The sequence below is a fragment of the Dermatophagoides farinae genome, chromosome 1 (genome assembly GCF_024713945.1).
Source record: "Dermatophagoides farinae isolate YC_2012a chromosome 1, ASM2471394v1, whole genome shotgun sequence".
NCBI lineage: Eukaryota > Metazoa > Arthropoda > Arachnida > Sarcoptiformes > Pyroglyphidae > Dermatophagoides > Dermatophagoides farinae.
This window is the reverse complement of record NC_134677.1, coordinates 6855285-6880352: the sequence shown is the minus strand read 5'-3', so window position 1 is coordinate 6880352 and position 25068 is coordinate 6855285. Positions and strand designations below refer to the sequence as shown.

The window sequence follows — 25068 nt, the reverse complement described above, 5'->3', positions numbered from 1 at the left end:
TTAAAATTTATAAAACACGTTAAATATTTATAACAAGCAAAAATTGGGAAGTAGAAAGTGTTGGAAAAAATCAGTAATACTGTCATTTTTTCGTTTATAGTAGTATGTTCTATTCTTTTTGTTGGTGTTGTTGTTGTTGTTGTTGTGTGTGTGTGTGTGTCCATTTGATGCAAAGCATTTGTGAATTGTAAAATAAATTCGTCTTATATAAATGGTCTAATGCATGTGTTATTTTAATAATGACATACGTTCACGATAATTTCTTTAAAAAATTTGATTAACCGTGATTATCACAGCGATAATTTTTTTTTATAATTACAATGGAATAAATAATGATTGGAATGAAATGAATAAAACAGAAAGGCGAATATTATATTTCTATATTATTTTTTATCAGCAAATATTGCAACAACCTTTTTTCTCTTCTTCACCAATCAATTCACTTGGATTACCACGAAATTTTTTCCTTGCAGCATCTGGAGAATCAAACATGGAATCATTTGTGGTCATGGAGAAAGGCGTTTTCGTGTTATTCAATGATGAAACATTGCCCATTTGTGTTTTTAATTGAAGATTTACATTCTGGCCATAAAGTTTTGTTGTCGTCGGTTTCATATGATGATTGATTGTAGTTTGATTAGTTGGTATAATTGATTGAATGTTAGTGTTAGAAGGATGATCAATTGCAAATGATTTATATCGATCGGAATAAATGTTATTTAAGCTGTTACGATGTTTTTCTGACCGTTGTTTTTTGAGATCAATTAACGTACCAGTGCCGGTATTATTATTGTTTATACTATAACCACTTAAATCAGGATGATAACTATCATGATTCTTGGAACATTGATGAGAATCATTGCCATCCATACGATCAAATTTCCTATTTTGTGGTGTATATTCTATATTAGGATATTGATTGTCCTGAGGTTCATTCGAAATGTTTAAATCATATTGATGACTGGATCCAACTTGCTGATGATGATCGTTATTATAAGTCCCTGTATCCGGTTGTGGCTTAGAATAGTTTGAAGTATTATTAATAAGATCATGATTTCCATTTTCTGATTGAAATGATGATGGTGACGAGATGTGAAAAATATTATTTGAATCCATATTAACTTTGATAGAATCAATATCAATTGGCGATTCTGTTATCAATTTCCGATTAAAATCTTTATAGAATTGAGTGTCTGAATCAAGGTCACTATCATCTTTTTTAATGTCGTCGGATTCGCCAGCTTTTTCATGCCATATTCTCGCTTCTTCAATGGCTTCTCTTTTCGCAATTTGTGACTTTTCTCGAATACTAGTCCGTCGAATCGAATGTGAACGGGTGTTGGTGCTATGTGACCTCCGTAACCTGGTTGAATTTATAGCTTTTTTGGCATCAATTTCTGTCTTTAGTTGTAAAATTCGATTCTTTAAATCTGGATCCTCACAAATATCGAAAGGAGTTTCCCCATTTTTTGTTTTGGCCTCTAAATCGGCACCATTTTGAACTAAGAATTCGACAACATCAATCTGATTTGAAAAATAGTCAAAATAAAAGCGAATATCAAGCGTAATTAAATGAAAAGCTTACATGTCCCCAACAAGCAGCTGCATGAATTGGCTGCCATAAATCATTGTCACACTCATCTATGGAAGCATTGTTATCGACCAAAAACTCGATGACGCTCATATATCCGTTAGCAGCGGCGATATGAAGCTATAAAGATTGATGAATCAGTAATCAGTAAATTAATCAAACACAATTCATTATTTATTCATACCGGCGTGGCGCCTTGTTCATCCTTCAAATCAATATCGTATCCATTTTGAACCAATTCTTTCATATCGAAAAGCATTTGATTCTCAGTTTTCACTCGGATTTGATCTATTAATTCCTGTGTGATTCCTCGTTTGGCCATTTCGGCCTCGATATAATCCAATGTTTGTTCATCCTCACAAATATCATAAGGCATATTACCATCGGCATTCACAGCTAATAAATCGGCATCACTATATGACGAAAAATAATCATAAATTCTGAGAATTTAGATTTCAATAGAATATTACTTTTCAATTAATAATTTAATTAAATTCAAGTGACCACAAGTTGCGGCAGCATGTAATGGTGTCCATTGTTCACTATCTTTAGCATTTACATTGGCTTTAAATTCGATCAATAAACGCATCATTTCTTCACAATTGTCAATACAACATTGATGCAAAGCTGTAAGGCCATCTTCGTTGGTCGAATCAGGACTTACTCCCAACATGAGTAAACGTCTCACTGTTGTTGGAAACAAGATAAATGAATCAATTTTATTTATTCTAAAAATTAAAAACATCTTAAAGAAACAAACCTTCGTATATATCATTTCGAGTGGCAGCTTCCAACAACATCACAGATGGTACAAAATGAACTTTATATCCATTCTTATTATTATTATTATTATTTTTAACTTTAGCCGTATCAGTTTGGCTCCCATCGGCTCGTTTTCTTTTATTCATATAGGTATAATCTTTTTCTCGTTGTGACCATTTTTTCAATTGTTGAGATCGCCTTTTTCGTGCCAATTTTAATCGCTCTTCAGTATTTAGCTTTTCCAGATAGGCCATTTCCGAAATCAAATCCGAATGTTCAGCCATTTTTATTCGATATTTTGGCTTATGGTTAATGTACGAAAAATGGATTTCTTTTGAATAATCATCAAAACGTATGGTACTATGGATTTCATATGAAAAATGTAATCAACTTTTTTTTATATACTATATTTATGTCGCCTATATAGCAGAAATGAAAGATTTGTAAATTTTCTTTCTCATTTGGATTTGAGTTTTTTGTGATAAACTTAATATGATATATAATTATTATTATATTATAAGGCTTCTTGTTATTGGAAGATTTGATTTAAATATCATTATGATGTTTTTGGACCATAATTTTTGTTGTATTATAATAAAAAAAAAAATAATGATGACCAGATGATGTTGATGATGAATGATAAACATATGCAGTAATATAAATATAAATATTAATGATGATGATGATGATGATGATAAACACAAGAATTTGAAACAAAAAAAAAATTTATTATTTCTGATGATGATGGCAACAATAAAATACTGGAATGTGGAATGATTCGATGTATATGATGTGTCTTGCGAATTTTTTTTTTGTCAAGATGATGGCACATCAAATAATAATAATGACCATATTTATGAGTATTGTAATCATATTGGATTTCAATGGATCAATTAATCATCATTGATTAAATGGAAAAATTTCAACACAAACACATAAACAATGACATGTTGGCAAAAAATAATATTCCGTTGTAGTTTTGTATTTTCTTGGATTCAATTGAAAGTTTTTTCTCTCTCTCTCATTCGGCCATCATATATCTGACCATAGCCAGATCTACTATCGTTATTATTATTATTATTGTTGTTGTTGTTGTTGTGGTTATCGGTGATGTAAACAGGCCAGGTGAGCACCAAAATGGTGGTGAATGAATGGAAAAAGACAAACAAACGCGTCGTTGGATAATGGTGAATGGCTTGCCTCACCGAAACAGAAATATTGAATGAATGAATGAATTGAAGACCACGGTAACGAGGATGATGAAAATATAAAAAAAATAAAAGACGTGCTCACACTCACTGCACCGAAAGAGAGAAAGAGCCATTTACACACACACACAAACAGAAGGATCATATGAAATTGTAGAAAACAACACTCGTTTCGATTTCACCGTAATTTACATCATCACACAAGAAAAATCAATGTTATTTAATGGCGATTATTTCATTTATGATCCGATCATTGGATCAATTGATTGGCGGTTTTATTTATTTTTCAACGATACAATCAACGTGATGATGATGATGATAAGATCAATGATTACAATAGAAAAAAAAATTTACAAACTTGAATCAAATCTGATAAAAACACCTGTACCATATAATACATCTTACAATTATCGTGGATTTTTTTTTCTTCTTAGGAAAAAAAATTGACGATTATGATCATAGATTCATATTGACTGATATATATAGAACATGAAAGAAAATTTTAAAGGAAATTTTCTCAATCATTGTTGAAGATGATTATGATCATGATGATGACCAAATATTAAATTGATGAAAAAAACTAATCATCAATGACGACGACTATTACGATAACCTATGCCATAACGACACAAAAATAATATAAATATATAAAACTGGATCATTGATTTTTTTTTCCTACCTGAGTGTGTTGGTTTCTGTCACCATCACTATTGTAATCATCATCGTAGCAACAACAACAACAACAACAACAACATTGATGATAGGATAATGACTAAAACGGCCACCACTTCCACATCATGATCAAAAAAAAAAAAAAAATAAAAAGCTTGGCTGCTATTCTCGAGCCTGGTTTTTTTCAGATTTTTATATTTCGTTCTCTTTTTTATGCAGAAAAAAATTTCATTCTCTGTCTTGTCTGCTTGTTTTCACTCATAGTATGATCTGTTGTTGTTGATGTTTGATGAATTTTTTTTTTTTTTTTTTTTTTCATCAACATCATATATAAATATAGATTCAAGCTTTTCATTCGTTTTTAATGAATGAACCAGAAACCTGAAATTTTTTTTTTATATAGACATGATAATGAAAAACTTTCGGAAAATAAATTCGGTAATGTTCAAATAGATTATTATTTGATCATCAAATATATTATTCTCTTTTCTTGGAAATTACACCTTGCAAACATACGGTAATATAATGATAATAATAATAATAATAATGACTAATTTCACTCACCATTCATCGATTTCAATGTTGTTTGTATAATTGTTTGAATATAAACGCAAGCATACACCATTTGAACATCAAAGAGATGAAAATATGGCATACATTTGATAGCCGTAGAGAGACGAATGAATAATTTTTTTTTTTTTTGATTATTAAAAATTGTCATTCCTTTTTCAATAGATGTATATATTATGACACACACACACACACACACATTAATTTATGATGCTAAATTTTGATTTTGATACACACGCATTTACCATGTAATATAATATATTATGAATGGTATGCGTTTCTTTGTGTTGATATATATGTATTCAAACGCGCGCACCATTGACGTATTTCATTTTTTTTTTTTTTGTTGGTCATGGAATGGGTGTCACTAGATTTGATTGGTGATTATATTTCTTATTATAATTTTTTTTTCTCGTTTAACAACGTCATTAAAATAATAATAATAATATCTGATTGCTCTCGATGATGATGAGGATGACCAAACCACAAAAACAAAATAATATATTTACATTTGAATAATTATGAGATCCTATATATATATATACGGTATATAGGTTGATGATGGTGGTTGGCATATGATGAAAACTTTTGATATTTTCAAATTGGTTGATTGTTACAATTGATTGGAAAGGATAGGATGGCTACTAATAATAATATAATAATGATGATGATTGTTAATGTAATGTATTATTGTTAGCCATCATCGCTTCCTCGTTTTTTTCCAGATTTATTTCAGACTAATTATTGATTGTTTTGTTTTTATTTTGATAAACGATATTTTTTTTTAAATGTTTAGTGAAACAAAATTATAATGATAATAAAATATATTTATTTTTAAGATTATTGTGATAATTATTGTTGTTGTTGTTGTTGTTGATCTTTTGATCGACTGTAAAAATAATCAAAATTAAAACAGGCAAACAATAAAAATATTATGTATAATAATAGTATGATAATGCAAACATTTGATGGTTTGAATGTTAACGAAAATTCATTACGGGTATTCATATATGTTGTCAATTGTAGAAATGAAAAGAAAAAGGAAATTAAAACAAATGAGATGGCATTTTGATGGATATTGGCATTGATCACTTGTGTTGTACTACATAAATAATATATATGATATCGATCCACTAAATGTTTGGATAACATGAACAATAATCCTGTGTGTGTGTGTGTGTGTTTTATTTATTTTATTACCAAAAATCGACCAGCCATAATTCCACATCAATCAATGACACGACATAAATCGGAAATAAAAAAAAAATTTCATTAAAAAATAAACTAAATTTTAAAAACAAAATAAATGCTTACCCAATGGTGCTAATATGGGACTGGCAATACTATATGTTATAACAATAGTGAATATTAATAGAAAACGTGGGTAGTTTGAACCATAACTAAATTGAAAATTTGTTTCCATACGGGCACGTCCATATTCCGCCTCTGTTTTAGGATAATGGATTATGCAATTGAATACATATGATCCTAGTTCAGGCAAACGTAATAGTTCCACTGGAGTATTTATGAATATACATGAGATGACGTAATAGATGAAGAATTGGCTACTAGTTGCCGGAAATAGACATTTGTAAAAATCTCTTGGAAATGATTTATCAGTAATTTTTTTAATCAATAATTGTCCCCTATATATCGTTATTGTAGTGTTGAAATAGAAAAATGATTTGATTGAATTTTGGAAATTTTCATTGTTTCTTACGACATGAGTCCAAGTGAAGGAAATATAAGCACCATCAATATTAGATACAAGTAAACCATTCTCATTATTTTCGAATTCTTCTCCGATTTACTTGTTTGTGGAACGAATAATTCGATCAACATAATTAGATTCGGTAGAATGCATGCCAATCCATTCATTATCAATGCGCTAAGGTATTTTGCCCATTTTATCTGTTTTGAAATGAAAAATATTAAGAAATCAGCTCCGTTTAGTTTTTCCGATTTACCTGAAGGAAACCAATGCTTATCTGTTTTTCTTCATTATCTTCTATCGATATGTCCATTCCGAAAATTAATATTTCCTGTAAAAAATTCATCGCAACAATTGGAGTGGTAAGAAACAAAAAAATGATAATTGTCAACAAGTTGAGTACAAATGAACAAATATACGATGTGCGATTGTTCATAATAATATCGTTCCATTCAACATCTTCAGGAAATGGTGCCGATTGTGTTATCCATTGATTATAACCATATGGGTCATCGTCGCTATAATCACTGCAATCAAAATTGCAAAATTTTTGTGCACATGAATATATACTGTACAATAAACGAGTATGTTGAGTGATTTCAAAGTGATCCAATATTTTTTGAGCCATCATAGAATTTTTCAGTCGAACAAATGCAGCATGTTGAGGTTGAATTATTGTTTTGATCACTTCGATTTCGATTTGTCTCTGACATTCATAGAATTGATGCTGATAATAACATATACCACACAATGGACATTGTGGACAAATCAGACCAAACATATATGGCCGTACCAATAGCGGACGACCATAATGTCGTTGATATTGTTCACAATAATCTAATGAAAATTGGAATGCTTTCATATCTTTTTGTAAATTTCTTATCGTCTCTATTTCATAAGTATATGTAATTCGTGTAACTTCGACATCACTAAAATTGACTTCAATGAATTTTTTCAATTTTTGTGCATCACGAGCCTTTTTAGGAAGATTCTGTATCAAAATGGTTTGACCAGTTGATTCTTGTTGAGGTAAAAATATGTAATCAGAGAATTTTTTCATTATGAAAATTCCAATGATTACAATGACAACCGCTGTTATTGTATGTATCCAAAGTAGTGATGAAGTTTTTTTAACATTGTTGATTGTTGTCATTTCATAATATGTACTAAGACTGTTACCACCAGACATATTGACTGGAGTAAGAATTGTCATTGAAACAATGGAAAGGAATGTCAAAATATAGATAATATAACGTTGAAATAATAAATAATTGCTTGCATCTTTTCCACGATGTTTGAGTATATCTTCGTCCTTGATAAAAGTATAGTCAAGTAGCCAATGACGTTTCTGACCTACTGAATTCAATTTTGCTTGATGACTTTTTTTAATATCTTGAAATTTGTGATCATAACTAATCGAAATCAATTCATTCCATTCATCTGACATATATTTGTTTGTGATTAGATGTGAATAATCATGTAAACAATTATGAAGATAAGCATTTGGATGAGAAGAATTGATTGGTTTTTCGTCATGTAACAAATCCACTTCACGATCGCTATATATGAAATCTAGCCAACTGAAATAAATTATTAAAAATTGAATATAGTGTTTTAAATTGAATTGAATTTTTTTACTCTTTATTCCAATTCCGGCCATGTTGTTTACGTCTGAAATAAATTAAACGTACCACAGCCAAAAATGCCAATAAAATCTGGTAATTGGTTAAAGCAAGAAAATTATATATCACAATTGAACACAATTATATCATTGTACACTAACAATTGCAGAGAAAAAGTTGAAAATTATTGCTTCGATAATGTCATCCATTCCATCTACATGATGGTAAATATTGGTATAATTTGCCAATAAATGTTTGCAACAATTAGCACCAACACAATTCCTCATTATATGCGTCGATTTTGGAGAGTTTAGGATTTATTTTTTTAAAAAAACGTTTATATTACTATAATGACTTTATTTAAATATATTTTGAGCAAGCTAATAAACACAATTTAATTATAATTATAATAATTATTATTATTTAATTTAATTTTATGATTGAATTTGTGGGGTGACCAATGTAAGTTCCGATTCAATTGGCCGTCGTGTATCATATAATGATGGTGCCTGTAATATGATGCCACACGTTCCACAGAATACGGCCAATGAGAATATCCACAGAAAAAGTCTATCTAAAACCATGGCTACATATTTCCAGTCTTCAATGATCTGTAAATATAAAATAAACTGAATAATTTAAAAAATTAAACCTGAAAAATTGATCATTACGTTAATGTCTTTATCATCTTTTCGAATGTGATCAGCAAGATGAATAATTCCTTTAATAGCCTTTTGTAGTTCGACCATGTTGAATATTTGCTTGAGATGAGCATAATTTTGTTCATACAATTGATTCAACTCTTCCATTTGATGTGGTGAATATGTTGATGGGCCAGGTTGATCAGGACTTCCGGACATACAGATGGATTCTTGAAATGAATCAAGCGAATCATGAAAATTTCCGTTGAATTTCAATGATGGTCCACGATTACCATCCGATTCTTTTTTAGATCTTCCACGTCCTTTTTTTCCGATTGCTAAAAAATGTATATGAAAATCTATGGTTAATTTTTTTTTATCATTAGACATTTCATTTCCAACCTGCTAATTCTGCATGCCAATCTTGTGAAGTTGGTCGTTTCATCAACAGTATTCTGGGCAAGATGTGAATGAAAACTTTTCGAATCCAAGGTGTCATGATATGAGTAGCGGGAGAACGAAAGTGAACATTCAAAACACCCACCGTGACGCATATGGAAAGTGTATCGAGTATCATGGTGAACAGTAAATATTTACCAAGTAATGGGATTGCTAAACTTGTTGGCTAAAAGCAGCAAAATCAATTTGAATATTATTATCTAACACAATGAATGAATGATCAATTACCGGGATAATCTCAGCAAGAAGCAAAAAGAACACAGTTAAAGCGACAAGAATGGAAATAGAAAGCGTTACTTTTTCACCGCTATCAGATGGTAGATAAAACACAACTAGTGTAAGAAAAGTGATGCCTACGCATGGTATGATCAAATTGACCGTATAAAACAATGTCTTACGACGCATCGTAAGATTGAATGTAATATCTGGATATGGTTCTGAACAGCATTCATAATATTCTTCATTATATTTCGCTGGTACCATCAATATATCCCATTCGGCACTTTTATAGAATTCACTAAGATCGATACCAACATCCACATAAGTTGAATCTTCTTCCTGTTTAACATGTCGAATATCGACTTCATGGCCATCATAAGTCCAGCTAGCGAATTTCATTAAACATGATTGTTCATCAAAAGGAAAATATTCAACATCAATTTTGCATGTACTTTTGTACAGTGCCGGTGGATTCCAGACAACTAAACCGGTACTATAAACTGTAGCTTTAGTCATTAATGTCACTTCATAATTGCCATCCGCATTGTTGAATAAAACTATATCGGGAAGCCATATATTCTCAGCAGGAACATTGATCATATCGACTCCGCCATAATCATTTGGATCCCAAGTTAACTTGTAATCATACCAATTTTGCTCAAGCCATATATTAGTGGTCATTACTTGTTGCCGCAAATTTATATCTATAATCTGTGTTAGTTTAAGTCCAATGTTTACAGTTAATTTATATGAATGATTTTTAGATGGCCTTATTAATCGATTATCTGATGGAAAAATAATGATCAACTGTATGATGTAATTTGATATTTAAAAAAAAAACTTACAATCGCTAAACAAGTCATCATGTAATCGTTTTGTATGAAAATGAGCTTCCGTTGTAAATGTAAGCAACAGCAAAACTGATGATAATAGAAAAAATTTTATTGAAAACCTCGAAATCATGATGATTGGATTTTTTTTTCGGATCGTTGACATTAACCAAAACAATTTATCAAACAGCTCACGTTCTTGAAACACATACACACTCACACACACTCACAAACATATAAGGATGCTATTCTTTACGAATAGATATATAGAATATCCTGAAATTCAGGATGCGCAGTAAATCCAAAATATTTTCAACATCCTAATATAACTATTGAAATGTCATTTTCAAATAAGAAAAAAAAACATTTGGAATTTTATTTAATTCAAATTCTAAAAAGAACAGATCAAGAGAGAGAGAGAGAATCATAGTTTACATAAGAATCAATTATTTTTTCAATTTCAAAACCAGCCTTTTTGTAATTCAAATTCAATATATTCATTCATTCGAAAGGAAATTGAAATACGAATTAACTGATTGAAATTTGCACATGAATGTTTTTTTTTCTTTTTCGTTGCATGATTGATGAAAAAAAAATTAATAAATTTTATCATAGAATATCATCTCAATAGAATAATTTGATTAGAGTCATATATAATCCAATGAAATCACAGATAATGTTGACCGAATAGAATAAAAGCGATAAAATAGATACAATCGAATAAGCAGAAATAACAATAAAACATTATTACGAATGATGATTCTTTTCTTAAATTTATCTTAAAGTAATAGAAGGGGCTGTTTAAATATGTGATGGTGATAATGATATGGATGTTTTTTGTTGTTTATCGCCACTATCGTTTTTTTTTATCTTAAGAGTGATAAAGAGAGAAAGAAAGAGAATCGACCATCATCAAGCGAATTATAACGTATAATATAAATGACTAAAAAATTTCGAATAAGGCATAAGAGAGTGATTGACGAATAAGAAATTCGATAAAGAAAAAATAAAACAATCAAGCAAACAAATGTTGTCGAAACAAATCGAGATCGAATCGAATTAAAAAATAATTGCCAAATGAATAAACGAATCTTCATCATTAGTTCAGTTAGCATGTTTCTTCAGTATTAGGAAAATTTGTGTTTGATTGAAATAAATGATCATCACGATCAAGTGACAGTGGTTTTTCGTCTTTATTCGAAGCACAGAAAAATAATGTCGAATTGCTTTTTGCCGAAGTACGATCCGAATTCGAACGACGAGTGATTGGAGAAGTAGTGAATGTCTCAAATGATTTACATGTAGCAAGCACTGCATTTGCTGAGATGCTTCTTTCCCTAAGAGAATTCCGTATATCAAACGCACATTTCTTATTAGGCATATTTTCTGATGACATCATCGGTTCGACCATCATAGGTTCAGGAGAATCGACTTGAAACAATGTTTTTGGATCGTCGACAAATTGTTCATCGACCAACATTGGCGAATTGACGCCGAAAACATTGTTCACTTTTGACGCATTTTGATTTTCCTTTTGATCATTCAAATATTCTAGATTCTCGTCCGTTGTTTGATAATCAAAGTTTCGATAATCATCTAGTGCACTAATGCTTCGACATTGCGTTGTGATGACATCTGGATTACAATAATCTGTGGCCATTGTTATATTATTATTAGTATCATCGACTATACATCGGCGGTCATCTTGTTTGTCAAGATGATTAATTGCTCCAGTTTCCGATTGTAAACGAGATTGTTCACTAGAATTAGGATTATGGGCCATTAATGTTTGTCTTGATGGATGAACTTGCAAAGCTACAGCTAGATCATGTAAAACTTCCACTTCTTTCTCTTCGATTAATTTGAAACGTTCGTTGAACAAGATCAAATGAGCGAAAATGCAATTCAAATGTGGATGAAGATTTAACAAAACTATTTCTTTAAAATGTGAATGATAAATATGGGCCACTACATGATACAATAATTTCATTATCTTCTTGACAGTCAATACGAATGTAGGAGGAAATTCTCTATCTGAAAAGAAAAAAAAATTTAATTTGAAAAAAATTAGAATAAAATATGTCAAGAGATTACCAAATTTCGTAGGAAAGATTGATTCATCATTAATCGCCTTTTGAGAGTAAGTCATTACGTAATCGACATATTGTGGAGCAGTTAATTTGATTCGTTTACCTTTTTCATCCACCCATAAGTATTGTCTACGGAAAAATAATTACCAAAATAAACAGATGGAATGAAAACAAATTATAATACATACCGATTACATGGACCACTCATATCCGGACATCCAGACATTGAACAAAACTCGGAAATGGTACCGTATAGTAGATTAATATGTTCAAAAAAAGCAATCGCTTTTTTAAAATGATAAAATAAATTATTTAAAGGAATCGGCTATTTGAAAAACACTTACTGTGTGACGCAAGCCATTCGTTATAATCCAAACCTTCGGCTAGATTGACAATCTCCCTTAATTTGGCTTCCGATGTTGTGCATTCAAGCATGGCGCTATGAAGATAATGTTTGGTTTCTTCTTGTTGTGATGGACTCGGATCTTTGTCTTTTCGCCGGGTTTTCCTATATCAAAATACAGATATGAAGATGATAATGAAAATTTTTGTTTTTAGCAAAAAAAAACAATGTTGCAATGACCAAATAAAAAGACTAACCAAACTAAATTAAGAACAAACATAGTATTATTCAATGATTTCATCGATCATCGATAGTTATGTTTCATCATAATTCGATGAGTATCTAACATGATAATGATGATGATGATGATGACGAAGATGAGGAAACAAATCGGGATCAAAAGAATCTATCCAAATGTAACCATTTTGTGACGAGTTCTCTTCACTATATGATTGGCATATTTTTTTATAATAATTTCATTGTGTATTTTTTCTCTTTAAAGCTAACCGAATCATACAAAGATAACATTATGTATAAATAAGGGAAGAAAGACAGCAAAAGAGTGATAGAGAGAGAGAAAGAAAAGTAGGAAATGATACATACAAGTCCTTACATGGATCAACACATCATAAACGCCGAACACTTTCAGTCTCCCTCTCCCGCTTTTTCAATTAAATTTTAATGAAAAAAAAGTAAACTAACATTGAACGAAAGATAAATTGATCTCAATATTTTAATAATTTCCTTACAATAGGGAAGAGAAAGAATTTCAAATTTATAATCAGCTAAAGAACAATGACGGATTGTAAAAAATCATCATGATAAACATTGAAAACAATGGAAACATCATCATTGAATTTATTGTGCACCTGTTATTTGTTGGCATCTAATATAAATTCATTGATGATTATAAAAACGAAAACTTGTTTTGTTGTCACTAACCATCTGGACTGATCAAAATGACGAATTTTTATATGTATGAATAGAATAAAAATAAAGTGAAAAATACTCACCCAATAAACCAGTCCATTGTGTCACGAATATATTCGGGCAATTTCTCCAGTTTGAAAGGCGAAACGTAAACGGTGTTGTCAACCACCACCGATCAAAGGGAAGAAAATTCAGAAAAAAATGTATTTGATAGATGAAGCCGAATATCAATTTATTGATGGACCCGGTCGAATGTTGCTTGTACCAGTCCAACGTGTTATTAATCTTTTCTCAAGGATTCAATCAATATCAAATGAACCAGGATAATAAATAGAACTTTAGCTCATTTCGTTGACAATCAAATATTGATGATTCAATGTTTGATTGCGTTGTATGATGAAGATCAATTCCAGAATGAGTGATGAAATAAAGTTAAGCTGATTTTGATTCGGATAACTGTAAATCTTGTTATGTATACGTTGTTGACTAATGTGATGATTAGGTTAACTCGAGATAAAATTCTACACACATAATCATATCGCATATGTTTATATAGATGGATTTTGTTTTATTTTATAGTTGTCCCTAAAACCGTGGAAACGAGAAAATCAATCTCTTCAAGGAGCCAAAAAACAATACGTTTGTGTGTGTGTGTGTAAATGTAACACCAGAAAATAACAATGACGACAATGAAAAATAAATGGGAGAATGAAAAACCTTCAGGAAACAACCAGAAAGTAACTAGAAAGAGATACACACCAATAAATAGATTGAGAGAAAATGCCTTATCACCAGCAGAAGCAGCCAAATCAGCAAATTAAAATACACAATAAAACCAAAATTAAAACCAAATGGAATTTTTTGTTTTGTTTGTTGTTTTTGACTATCTATTATCGTTGGTTTTCTGGTTGCTGGATTGATGATGTTTTTGTCATTAAATACATTCATCACTGCTGGTGTTATTTGTTGTTGTTGTTGTTATTATAATAATGCCCAACATTCATCTCATTTTACTCTATAGTGTTTTTGTGTGTGCGCGTGAATCGAACGGCGACAGATTTTTTTTTTGTATTCTTGCCACCATCTGGTGATGCAACAATTAACCTAGATATTTTTATGTATCTATAGTTTATTTTTGAAAAAAATTGATTTTTTATTGAAAAAGAAATGATAATTATATATATGATACAATTATAAAATGAAAATTATATATGTGAGTAAAAAGTATGATAAAAATTTCCGAATGATGGACATTTCATTGGTCTACATTGGTGGTCGCATTGGTGGACCACCTGGTGGAGGTGGACGCATCATTCCAGGTGGTGGTGGTGGTCTAATTCCTGGTGGAGGCTGTGGGGGAGTACCAACCGGTGGTATTCCACGACCCATTGGTGGTGGTATACCTGGAGGCATTGACATTGGCATCCCAGGTGGAGCTGGAATACGAGCCGCCAAACCAACCGGTGTAATGCCACGGCCTTGAGGAGTCATAGCGGCTGCAGCTGGACCACCCACACCTCGAACGGGACCTTGAAGACCTGGTGCCACACCGACAGCTGGTGGAACAGTTACAGCAGGAATGCCACGTCCAGCAGGTCGCCCTAATCCTGGACCAGGAATGATACCAGGTACACGTGGAAGACCTTCATCGGGTGGCGGTGGACCTTCAACTGTCAATGATACGATATTCTGACCGCGAAGCAATACAAATCCAAGTACACGTTTTTCTTCTCGTTCAATCCCTTTGGTCCCTTTTCCACGAATTTTGCGAAATTCTTCACATTCCGACAAAATGACATTCATGTGTTTATCAAACGCTTTGAACGTTCCAATGAATATTCGACTGTCTTGCAGTATTACCCTCATTCTATAATTGAGGTACTGCATCATCTTATTATTTTTGCTAATCGTCTATGAAAACAAAATAATAAATTATAAATCTCTATATAAATGTAATCGACATTAAAACTTACCATCTTGAAAACAATTTAAATCAAAAAAAAAAATAAGCAATTGAAATCAAGCACCAGAGAAAACAATTTGGCTCAGCTTGAAACACACATGAGGCGCGGAAGCCGAATACAATAGAGGCGGCTATTTTAACATAATTAACTTCGAAATAGACAAAAAAATTTGGATTTTTTTCAAAACAGATTTTATTCCAAAAATTAATAAGTGATTATAATAAATTCAATATTATTTTCAAAATATAATTGATTTTAGAATTTTTTTTATAAATGAATGAATCTAAAAAACAAAACAGAATCTAATTTTGATTGATGGGGAAATTTCCACCAAAATTAAAGGTTGTTGGTATGGTTTGATCAGAAAAAACATAACCACCGCCTTGTTCAATTTTACGTGATTCTAGTGGAAAATTTTTTAAAATTTAGTATTATTGTTAATGGAAATAAAATTATATTCAATCCAATAATTACCAGCGGCGTCCTGGCGACGTTGAGCAAGAACAAATACATCCTCCAACGAGCTGATTTGTTGAGGAGTTAAATTACCAAAAAGTGAATTATATAAATTAGGATCTTGATGCTTCAAAAATTCCACCGTTTTTCTAAACAATATGTATTCATCGTCATGTGAATCATCTTTGTCTATGGTTGTTTCAAAATTTTCCAGTTCTGTCAATTCATTATCATCATCATCAATAATATCGCTTACACCGTCTTCGTCTTCTAAATATTCGCCATCATCCATTTCGTCTGCTATAGTTAAATAATATACATAATTTTTATATATTTGTTATATAATTAATATATAAAGAATAATTACCTTTTGTATTATTTGAATCATCTTCAATGGCATCTTCTTCATCAGACGAATCGGTGTATTCACTATCTGTATCTGTGCTTACAGCATCAGCAATGGCTTTGGCTTTATATGCTTCTTTCAAATTATCAAACAGTTTTAACAATTCTGTTGCAACCTCAGGAGCTAATTCACGGATCTTAGGCGGCATCATATTAGCAGGCAATGTAAACAATTTGCATAAGGCCAATATGCATACTTTACGATCATGTAAGCCAATAAAGGATTTCATATCCAAAAGCCATTCTTCCAGAACATGGTTTAAAACATTTTTACTGGGATATTTTTGCTGCAATTTTTCAATGATTTGAAAAAATAAACCACTATCTATGTACAATACGACCAATAACACTTGTAGGCAAAGAGTTTTCAATTCAGTCGTTTTGAGATCATCCAATTGAAAATATCGATCCATCACAATTTCACAGAATGATGGAATAAAATTGACAACTTTTTCGCGAAATTGTAAAAAGAAAACTTCAATCATTTTGATTGCATTACAGTAGGTATCATCGATGCAATCAAAATTGAGAATGAATTTACAAATTTCAAATAATGCAACGATCCTATTCTGATCACTGATGAATGCGTCAGGATCGACGGTTAAAAAATTATGTAATGAGGGCAACATATCAGCAAAATAATCGACTCCATCGGCTTTGGTTGATATCTGAAAGATACATTCGTAAATTTTCCACATATCATTCGAAATATGTTTGTCTGTTAATGTAGTTACAATGTTGAAACATTCTTCATAAAGTTCTTTCATATTTTCATTCATAACCAAGAAAACGCTTTTCATGGCTATTGGTTCGATGATGCTTAGAGTTTCTTGATCATCGATCAACATGAGTACAGTGTCAATTGTGTTCAATGATCCCATTATTGTTATTGTAGTATCGTTGACTTCATCATTAGTTTTCAATATGGTCTCTAAAATTTCCACCAAACTAGTGACTATTTTAGCCGCAATCGGCAAAATTTTTTCGCCATAAGCACAAATCAATCGTTGAAGACCATTCGATACATCATCGTTTTGGGAGATTTTCACAATATTCAAACATTCTATAATAATCGTGTCCAAGTTTGGCTCAATCATTGGCCTAGTTTTTTCTTGATTGACAATTAGAATTTGAAGTGAAATTGCTGCTTGCACTTTGACTGGAAGTTGTTTATCATGAATCAAAGCATACTGTAAACAATTTACTGCTTGACCCAATGTAAGGTCATTGTCAAATTCGAAATCTTCAAAGAAATGTAAAATCCATGCGGCTCTTGCTCTCAAAAATGGGTGATCAGAATTGAAAAAAGGAAAAACATGATAAGCAAGCATATTGTTAATTTGTCGATGATAGATTTTTTTCTTCAACATTATATCCGAAACTGATCCAAGCATATGCAACGCTCCATCTTTATATTGAGATGTACTGACATTCGAATTTAAAATTTGAATGGCAAACTCGATAGTATTTTTGAGCATATCTTTTCGTTTCTTACAACAAGTACATAAAAATTGTTGAGCGGCACTAACCGGTGAGACATAATCTTCAAAAAAATCAAATTTCTTCCGAACATATTCAGCTGGATCAGTTTGCCAAAGTTCATCATCCTCATCCGTGTAACACAGTAATGGAAAAATGACTTTTTCGATTATTTGTGAAATATTTGGCTTCAATAACTTCCAAGTGAAAAGATGTTCCACACTTTAAATGATAAAAGGAATTTAATATAATTTTTAATATAAGTGAAATTAAAAATACAAACCATGTATTCAAATAGTTGATGCATTGTTGTAAGACACGTTGTGGAAGATACATTTTTTGATTGTACTGATCTAACATTTTTAATATCACCTGAATCATACCCATGGAAAAGGTTTCCATGTACCAGCGGCCAAAATTTTTGTATTCTTTACTTTGACCTTTTGAAGGGCCATAACGTTCGAAAATCCTGACAATAATATGCAAAGCCCATTTTTTTGCCTTATACCATGGCAATTCATAACGTTCTTCAATATCGAAATTGTTCACTTCTGCAGGCACAGGACGATCCAAAACTTGGCGAATAATTTCCATCCATTGAGTAAAAAATTCTTCAGTAAAAAGAGTTAGAGGTAATGAATATTGTGTGATTATAAAAATAATTTTCAATATCATTTTCTGCATCAACACCATATGTTCCGAATTATCTGAAAGGATTTGTGCCATCATTTTGTAAATGATTGGACCTAAAACCTTCATTACGTCCAACAATGGTGCTTTACTAATATTATTTTTGTATTCATAATTTTTGGCCAATTCTAACAAAACAATCAATGCTCCCATCCAATTGTTTGAATCGGTTGTCTGTAAATAGAGGACAATTTTATCGGTGACAATCAATTTTTCTGGAAAATCATATTTTATGATATAATTGAGGGCCATTGATAAACTGTTTCGAATGACTTCAGTTGAAAGCACCAATGCATCAATAATTGAATTACGAATTAAAGCCCGATCTTGTTCGTGTATGCTGTATGGTTGCTGATTATTTTTCGAATCTTTTTCTTGCCAATAATTGTAAACTTCATTTTTGAAATAAATGACGGCTGCTTGTCTCACTGGCAATTCAATGTTTGTTTCCATAACAATTTGAAGTACGGTGGGTAGGAAACCGATTATTTTATGGATCTGTGCAATAGATAATTTGAAATAGATGAAAAAAAAATCGATAAAATATTAATTACCTGTTCAAGTTGTTTTTCTGCTTGATTATAATTGCCATCGAGGGTACTTTTGAAAACTTCAGCTAATTTTACAATATCCATCATGGCTTTTTTTTAATCACTGAAAATGTAGGTTATGAGTCGAACAATTTGTTAAGTAAATTGGATATTTATTAGGTCGATTGAAAGGATTTAGAATGAAAAAATATCGAAACAAGCAATATTCAATCAATTGATTATCATGAAACAATCATTCGCATGGATATAGAAAAAAAATTCGGAAATAAATTATTGAAAAAGATACACGATTTTGGTGATGATACATCCGAAAATTGATGCGCGTATCAACTCAACAAATGTAATAAAACAACGGCATGTGCCGCCGCAACCATCAATGATCATATAAAACAAGCAAGCAAGCAAGAAAAAAAATGCGACAGATCATCATCATCATCAACACATTGCACACACACACACACACACACACACACCATATTTTTTCATTCTATTTTAACCTTTTGGATTCTACCCAAACCTCATATGGCATGCATTGTACAGGTTTTTCACATCAATTTCGCAATTGATTTGAAATTTTTTATTATTGAATAACAACTAGTTATATATTTGTTATTATTATAATGTATCCCCAACGTTCGTTTAGTATTCACCGATTATTAATATTAAGAAGAGAAATTCGTCTTTTATCAAGCGACAAGAAAAGTTCAAATAATGAGAATAATGATAATGTAAAAACGAAAAAAACACCAAAATCTAGTGTAATTAAAGTTAAAGACAATGAAAGATTAACATCATTAGAAAAAAAGGTTGACTCATTCAAATCAATTGGTCCGAATGATAAAAATACGATTAATAAAATGATTGCCAAGCCTAAAATTCACGTGCGACAAAGTGCACGATCAAAAGAAAAGGTTGAGGTTAAGGAAGATCTCGAACCGATGGAAGTGTAAGTATTCGGAAATGATTATCATTGTTTGTTATTTCTCTTGGTGGTTTTCATAGTTTAGCTAGAGGTTTGGACAAAAGACTTGTTGATGCAGCTCGAAGGGTTGCTGATCGTATGCCTAGACATTCAGCCCGACTAACAGAAAAACAACTTTTGGGTTCAATACAAAAACAACGAAAAGAAACTGCCGAAGCAGCGTAAGTTTGTAATCACATTATATAACGGCATTAATTTTTTAATTTTAATTTTGATTAGGAAAAAAATGATGACAGTAAAAGAAGATAGATCTGAAAGCATTAGCTACAAAATTTTAGCTAGTAAGACTGAGCCAAAACTATCTGACGATCAAATGGGTACCACTTCTAAAGTGGTAAGAATCAAACTTCCTCTGGATTCAACATTGGATTTCGATAAATCTAGACCAACACGAAAGCGGCCAATATCATTATTTTCCAATGAATGTCTCTCAATTTTCGATCCTAAAGGAATATATCTCACCGATCAAACCTATAAGAATTCTTTATGGCATAAATTGACTGAACGAGAGCTAGAATTATTTCTTGAAAGGCCACCAAAAAATTTGTTTGAAGAAATGATCAAATTGACCGATGATGGAAAGTTGTGGCAATATCCAATTGATAATGAACAAGGTAATTCGATTAATGTTTGTTATCAAAATGAATGTAATTTTTTTTTACTCCCATTAGGTCTGGATCACGAAGAATCGGTTCCATTCTATGACCACGTTTTGTTAGATAATCTACTAAATGAGTTTCCACAACGTGGACCAGTTCGACAATTTATGGAACTAGTGCTGTTAGGTTTATCACAGAATCCATACATAACTGTGCAACGAAAACGTGAAACAATACAATTTTATAAAAATTTTTTTGAAGAAAAAAATCTCTTGTCAGAAATTGAAGATTTAGATCAATAATTCTCTATTTTGTATTGTATAATGTTATTTCTAATTAGAAAAAATAATTATAGCCAATGATAATCAAATCAATTTATCATTTATCATTCATTTTTTGATGATTGATTAATTAAATCAATTTCTGTTGATAAGTTTAAACAATAATAAAATTAAAATTATCAACATTGTATTAAATGTAAAAAATAGAATGAAAAAATTGTCATAAATCCAATTATTCCGATTTCTCCATTTTCGATATTGATCTATTCGAAGAAATTGGTTTTCAAAACGTTCATTCAATTCATAGGGTGAAGCAGATGGAAACAAGCTTAAATAAAAATTGTTCAATACATTTTTCAATTCTTTTTTTTCCTCTTCATCATGATTATCGTGGTCAAAATTATCATTCAGACAAATGAATTTTTTTCGTTTAGTTCGTAGTTCGTTTAGTTCCATTTCAAGTAATGTTCGATTCGAACGTAACATCTTGAAAGCGACATCATCATCGTTAGTGATCTCAAATTTATTTACTTTGATTGTTCCGAATTTCTTGACAACATGCTCTTTTAATAATGAACACTTGTGGACAATTTCAATGTTCAAATTTATGGCATTCTGTGAATGAACATGTGAAAAAAAACTTTAGCAAAAATGGCTATAAAATTCTTTGCTGCATTATATTACCATTGATCGTGTATCATTGATCGAATCACAGCTGGTACAGCATTCTTTCAAATGATTCTGTAGTTCATACGAAGCATTATTCTTATGATAAAGATGAAGGGCCAATGTTTGTAGCTCGTTTCGATTCAAACTCCTACATTATTATTGTGAATGGATTTTGATTAGTTATATAATAAAAATAAAAATATATATTGAGAGAAAGAGAAAAAAATTCATAAAAGACAAACCGGGAATGATCGATATCATAGTTGGCAATGATTTTCTCAAAAGCCACATCTTTTGTTTCACTCATAAGGAAATAATAATATGAAAATGCTAATTGCATATCAAAACTGTTACGAATCTTGTGTGATGAAGTTTTTTCAAACTCGTTCTGAAAACGATCATGTAATCGGAACATTATATCTCGATCCATAAAATGTGCCATATGAGCGGGAACTTTTCGAACTTCGATCCCGAATTTTTTATTATAAAGATGATTCACATATATCAATGAATCAGCATAGGCATCCATAAGTTTTCTAGATCTAAATCGGACAAATTCATCTTGAAAATAATCGGATAATTTTTCTCTCATTTTTTCCAAATTTAAATTCATATCACATATTAATTGATGATATAAGTTTTTTACTTTGGAATAAAATTTTTTTTGATCAGAATCAACTCCTAATTGATTGTTGATTTTATGGAATTTCATCTTGATTTCATCTGAAATATCTTTGAAATCATTATCACACGATACGGTTGAATAGTGTTTAGCATAGATACGATGTTTTTTCTCCTCAATAATCTTTGAATATCGTAATTTTTCCTCATTAATCACTAAACTTAAATTGAAAGACGATGGTGACGATGTGTAATTTATTAGCGATTTCGTTGCTACACTACCGAGATGAATAAAAATGTTGAAATTGAAAATCTTTTTTCGAAATGATCCCGTTATGTTTAGATTCAGGTCGGTTTTTATTTTATTCTGTTCAAACATTAATGCCAAAATTTGATGGCGTTCATTCAAAACGGCGCTATGTATAAATGATACATTATAACTTGCATCGATAATCTTTATGGGAAATGATCGACCATCATGGCGATAGTCATTAAGTTTAGTGAAATTCAAATAAATTATACTGGCATCGGATGGATAATGATATTCATATTTTTCCATCTCAATCATTATTTGATAAAACTGTTGAAAATTATCCACACCACAATCGGCCATATCGAATGCACAATTGGTATTATTACAGACTTGATCACAAGAAGAATCTCCCAACCAATTAGTTAGGCAATTCGAAGCACAATAGAATGGGTGAACATTTGATTTTTGACTGATATCGGAATTGTTTGCCTGTGTGTTTGTTGGTATTGTATTGTTCAAGCAATCGCCACCATCCCAAAGACATCGTGATGAATTGCAAGCTTTGTCACAGAAACCATCGTTTAGCCAATTTAGGGGACAACCGCTTGCACAATTTGGTACTGGCCATGATAGATAGATGCGAAAGCCTCTGCTTTTCGTATAAAAATCATCCAAATAGATTGGTTTGCCCAATATTATATCATCATTGAAGTAGAGAAAATATTTTGATAAATTTTTGATTCGATGTATATGAGATTCGATTGCTGATGAGCTGAATGTTGGCAAATGACTCTGATTCACGAAAATCTCCTATATCACACAAACGAACGAATATTAGATTTATAATTACGAAATGAATATGGTGAAGAATGAGAAATCATGTCGAATATACTTGATGCGTTATTATTCGTATTTTGGGGTGTTCCAAATTCAGCCATCTAGGAATTTGCCCATTGGTCACAATATAAATGTAACGGATCCATGGAGCGTATTGATGTAATGAACGTAGAGAATATTTCAATTCATCATTGTCAAAAAATCTATTCTTTGAAATATTTTCGTTTCTTTCCAATTGATGTTCGAAAAACAAACGATCTGCAATTTGCAGTTTGATAGGATAATCTATTTCAAAATTTGTCAAAGATTTAAGCTTAGTAGTTAAATTTGTTATGTTGATTTTTGGATTCAATTTTGCATATAAGTAAATATTCGATTCATTTTGATTGAAACTTAGATTAATAAATTGGAAATCAGATCTCTGGGTTTGATCGATATGTTTGAATAATGGGTCATTGGCTGGATTATCAAAAGTTATTTTGGTTCTGAGCATTAACAATGAATCCAATTTGATTATCGCTTCGCTCTGTTTATTCTGGTCATTTGTGGACAGAAATGTTGCTGAAAATTTATAAATTGTTCCATCGATAAGACGAATACAATCGGAATCGAATTCTCGAACTAAAGAACAAAGAAAATGATTGGTGAATGTTAAAGAACTTTTGATTAATTAAAATAATAACCCTGGATAAAGATAGTAGAACAAACCGAATTTTAAATGGGAAAAAAACAATATTGTATAGTTGGCCAATGAAGCATTGTCATGTTCGAATCCTAATGACATTTGTTAGATATTTTTTCGGTCGGGTCAGCTTAGGTCGAACAATTACGATAGGCAACTGAACACATGAATGATGATCACAAACTGGAGCTGTACATGATTGAGACAATTCATTAATAAATAATTGATTTGTTGTATTGTACAATGAATAAAACAATTCTGGATCGCTTCCATTCACCCATGTGTAGACAACATCAACCAAATTTTTGTCAAATGAATTTTTTTCTTCATTTAGATCTTCAAGATTCTTGATGATGGTTTTTGACGGTACTAATTCAAACAAATTATTGCTGATTAGAAAAATCTATATATAAGAATAAAATAGAAAAATAAATTCCGATAGGATAGGAAATTTAGTTAACAAAATGACTGTGTTTATAAATTTTCAATTCAATGTAAAATGTCCTATTGCTAGTTACAGTGAGAATTATAAATCAAATTCTAGATTAGAGAAAACAAAACTTACATCAACAACAATGTATAATGAAACGAGAAGAAAAAATAAAATCGTAACGACTTTTAGCCAACCATATGAATAGAGTAAAATAAAACGCTGTCGTCGTCGTTGTTTTTGGCAACGTCCTCGGAAATTGAAAAATACCATTTTCTTTCACTTTTTTTTTGTTCAAACTTTTGTTGTTGTTGTTGTTGGTTAATTTCGTTTTGTTTATTTTCAAATCATTCCATGTATCCGGTTTTTTTTTGGACAATCATTTATCAACATGCAACATACACACACACACACACACACACTCATGGATACAACGAATCGTTTTCGTATACACGCATACGAAAACATTTCATATGGTTATTGTATATTGATGATATATTCACCAATGATTAGATTAGATT

General features: G+C 31.0%; 6 protein-coding genes across 7 annotated transcripts; 1 reads left to right on the top strand and 5 right to left on the bottom strand.

Moving 5' to 3' along the window:
• Window positions 1-115: 115 nt before the first annotated feature.
• On the bottom strand, window positions 116-19616 carry LOC124491539 (uncharacterized). The gene is made up of 13 exons (XM_075728917.1): window positions 19197-19616; window positions 18236-19140; window positions 17149-18174; window positions 12720-12889; window positions 12564-12660; window positions 12380-12504; window positions 11918-12319; window positions 10301-10333; window positions 9465-10240; window positions 9180-9402; window positions 8808-9115; window positions 8582-8747; window positions 116-923 (listed from the first exon to the last, which is right to left on the bottom strand). Exons 1-13 carry the CDS (start codon window positions 19278-19280, stop codon window positions 394-396), a joined length of 4845 nt encoding a protein of 1614 aa, XP_075585032.1. The 5' UTR covers window positions 19281-19616; the 3' UTR covers window positions 116-393.
• On the bottom strand, window positions 1770-5155 carry LOC124491538 (protein phosphatase 1 regulatory subunit 16A). The gene is made up of 4 exons (XM_075728977.1): window positions 4241-5155; window positions 2352-4174; window positions 2062-2278; window positions 1770-2004 (listed from the first exon to the last, which is right to left on the bottom strand). The coding sequence occupies exons 2-4, from the start codon at window positions 2635-2637 to the stop codon at window positions 1770-1772; spliced, it is 738 nt and encodes a 245-aa protein (XP_075585092.1). The 5' UTR covers window positions 2638-4174; window positions 4241-5155.
• LOC124491793 (mechanosensitive cation channel TMEM63A) lies at window positions 5639-8471 on the bottom strand. The gene is made up of 6 exons (XM_075728938.1): window positions 8298-8471; window positions 8153-8229; window positions 6771-8094; window positions 6524-6714; window positions 6118-6449; window positions 5639-5966 (listed from the first exon to the last, which is right to left on the bottom strand). Exons 1-6 carry the CDS (start codon window positions 8421-8423, stop codon window positions 5656-5658), a joined length of 2361 nt encoding a protein of 786 aa, XP_075585053.1. The 5' UTR covers window positions 8424-8471; the 3' UTR covers window positions 5639-5655.
• On the bottom strand, window positions 14777-15737 carry SmB (small ribonucleoprotein particle protein SmB). The gene is made up of 2 exons (XM_047054202.2): window positions 15622-15737; window positions 14777-15559 (listed from the first exon to the last, which is right to left on the bottom strand). Exons 1-2 carry the CDS (start codon window positions 15622-15624, stop codon window positions 14912-14914), a joined length of 651 nt encoding a protein of 216 aa, XP_046910158.1. The 5' UTR covers window positions 15625-15737; the 3' UTR covers window positions 14777-14911.
• Window positions 19617-19717: 101 nt separating the features above from the next.
• Window positions 19718-21147, top strand: mRpS31 (mitochondrial ribosomal protein S31). Of its 2 annotated transcripts, XM_047054201.2 has the most exons (4): window positions 19719-20139; window positions 20196-20336; window positions 20395-20789; window positions 20847-21147. In XM_047054201.2, exons 1-4 carry the CDS (start codon window positions 19814-19816, stop codon window positions 21074-21076), a joined length of 1092 nt encoding a protein of 363 aa, XP_046910157.1. In that variant the 5' UTR covers window positions 19719-19813; the 3' UTR covers window positions 21077-21147. The 2 variants fall into 2 exon arrangements, with proteins under 2 accessions (XP_075585085.1, XP_046910157.1); XM_075728970.1 differs by having other exon boundaries at window positions 19718-20139; window positions 20395-21147.
• Gnptab (N-acetylglucosamine-1-phosphate transferase subunits alpha and beta) lies at window positions 21140-25029 on the bottom strand. The gene is made up of 6 exons (XM_047056238.2): window positions 24683-25029; window positions 24144-24520; window positions 23491-24056; window positions 21967-23408; window positions 21740-21872; window positions 21140-21670 (listed from the first exon to the last, which is right to left on the bottom strand). Exons 2-6 carry the CDS (start codon window positions 24217-24219, stop codon window positions 21191-21193), a joined length of 2697 nt encoding a protein of 898 aa, XP_046912194.2. The 5' UTR covers window positions 24220-24520; window positions 24683-25029; the 3' UTR covers window positions 21140-21190.
• Window positions 25030-25068: the final 39 nt, after the last annotated feature.

Coding starts and splice junctions, on each gene's coding strand:
- LOC124491538 (XM_075728977.1), bottom strand. CDS start 2,637: ATGGCTGAACATTCGGATTTGATTTCGGAAATGGCCTATCTGGAAAAG. Junction 2,279..2,351: donor TCGAAATGATATATACGAAG/GTTTGTTTCTTT, acceptor TTCCAACAACAG/TGAGACGTTTACTCATGTTG. Junction 2,005..2,061: donor ATTAAATTATTAATTGAAAA/GTAATATTCTAT, acceptor TTCGTCATATAG/TGATGCCGATTTATTAGCTG.
- LOC124491793 (XM_075728938.1), bottom strand. CDS start 8,423: ATGAGGAATTGTGTTGGTGCTAATTGTTGCAAACATTTATTGGCAAAT. Junction 6,715..6,770: donor TAAGCATTGGTTTCCTTCAG/GTAAATCGGAAA, acceptor ATTTCAAAACAG/ATAAAATGGGCAAAATACCT. Junction 5,967..6,117: donor TCCCATATTAGCACCATTGG/GTAAGCATTTAT, acceptor ACACACACACAG/GATTATTGTTCATGTTATCC.
- LOC124491539 (XM_075728917.1), bottom strand. CDS start 19,280: ATGATGGATATTGTAAAATTAGCTGAAGTTTTCAAAAGTACCCTCGAT. Junction 12,890..17,148: donor TGGAAAATTTACGAATGTAT/CTTTCAGATATC, acceptor ATCTGTATTTTG/ATATAGGAAAACCCGGCGAA. Junction 10,241..10,300: donor TGATGACTTGTTTAGCGATT/GTAAGTTTTTTT, acceptor TTTTTCCATCAG/ATAATCGATTAATAAGGCCA.
- mRpS31 (XM_075728970.1), top strand. CDS start 19,814: ATGTATCCCCAACGTTCGTTTAGTATTCACCGATTATTAATATTAAGA. Junction 20,140..20,195: donor GATCTCGAACCGATGGAAGT/GTAAGTATTCGG, acceptor TGGTTTTCATAG/TTTAGCTAGAGGTTTGGACA. Junction 20,337..20,394: donor AAAGAAACTGCCGAAGCAGC/GTAAGTTTGTAA, acceptor AATTTTGATTAG/GAAAAAAATGATGACAGTAA.
- Gnptab (XM_047056238.2), bottom strand. CDS start 24,219: ATGTCATTAGGATTCGAACATGACAATGCTTCATTGGCCAACTATACA. Junction 24,057..24,143: donor TTTTTCCCATTTAAAATTCG/GTTTGTTCTACT, acceptor TTTGTTCTTTAG/TTCGAGAATTCGATTCCGAT. Junction 21,873..21,966: donor TATGATATCGATCATTCCCG/GTTTGTCTTTTA, acceptor ATAATAATGTAG/GAGTTTGAATCGAAACGAGC.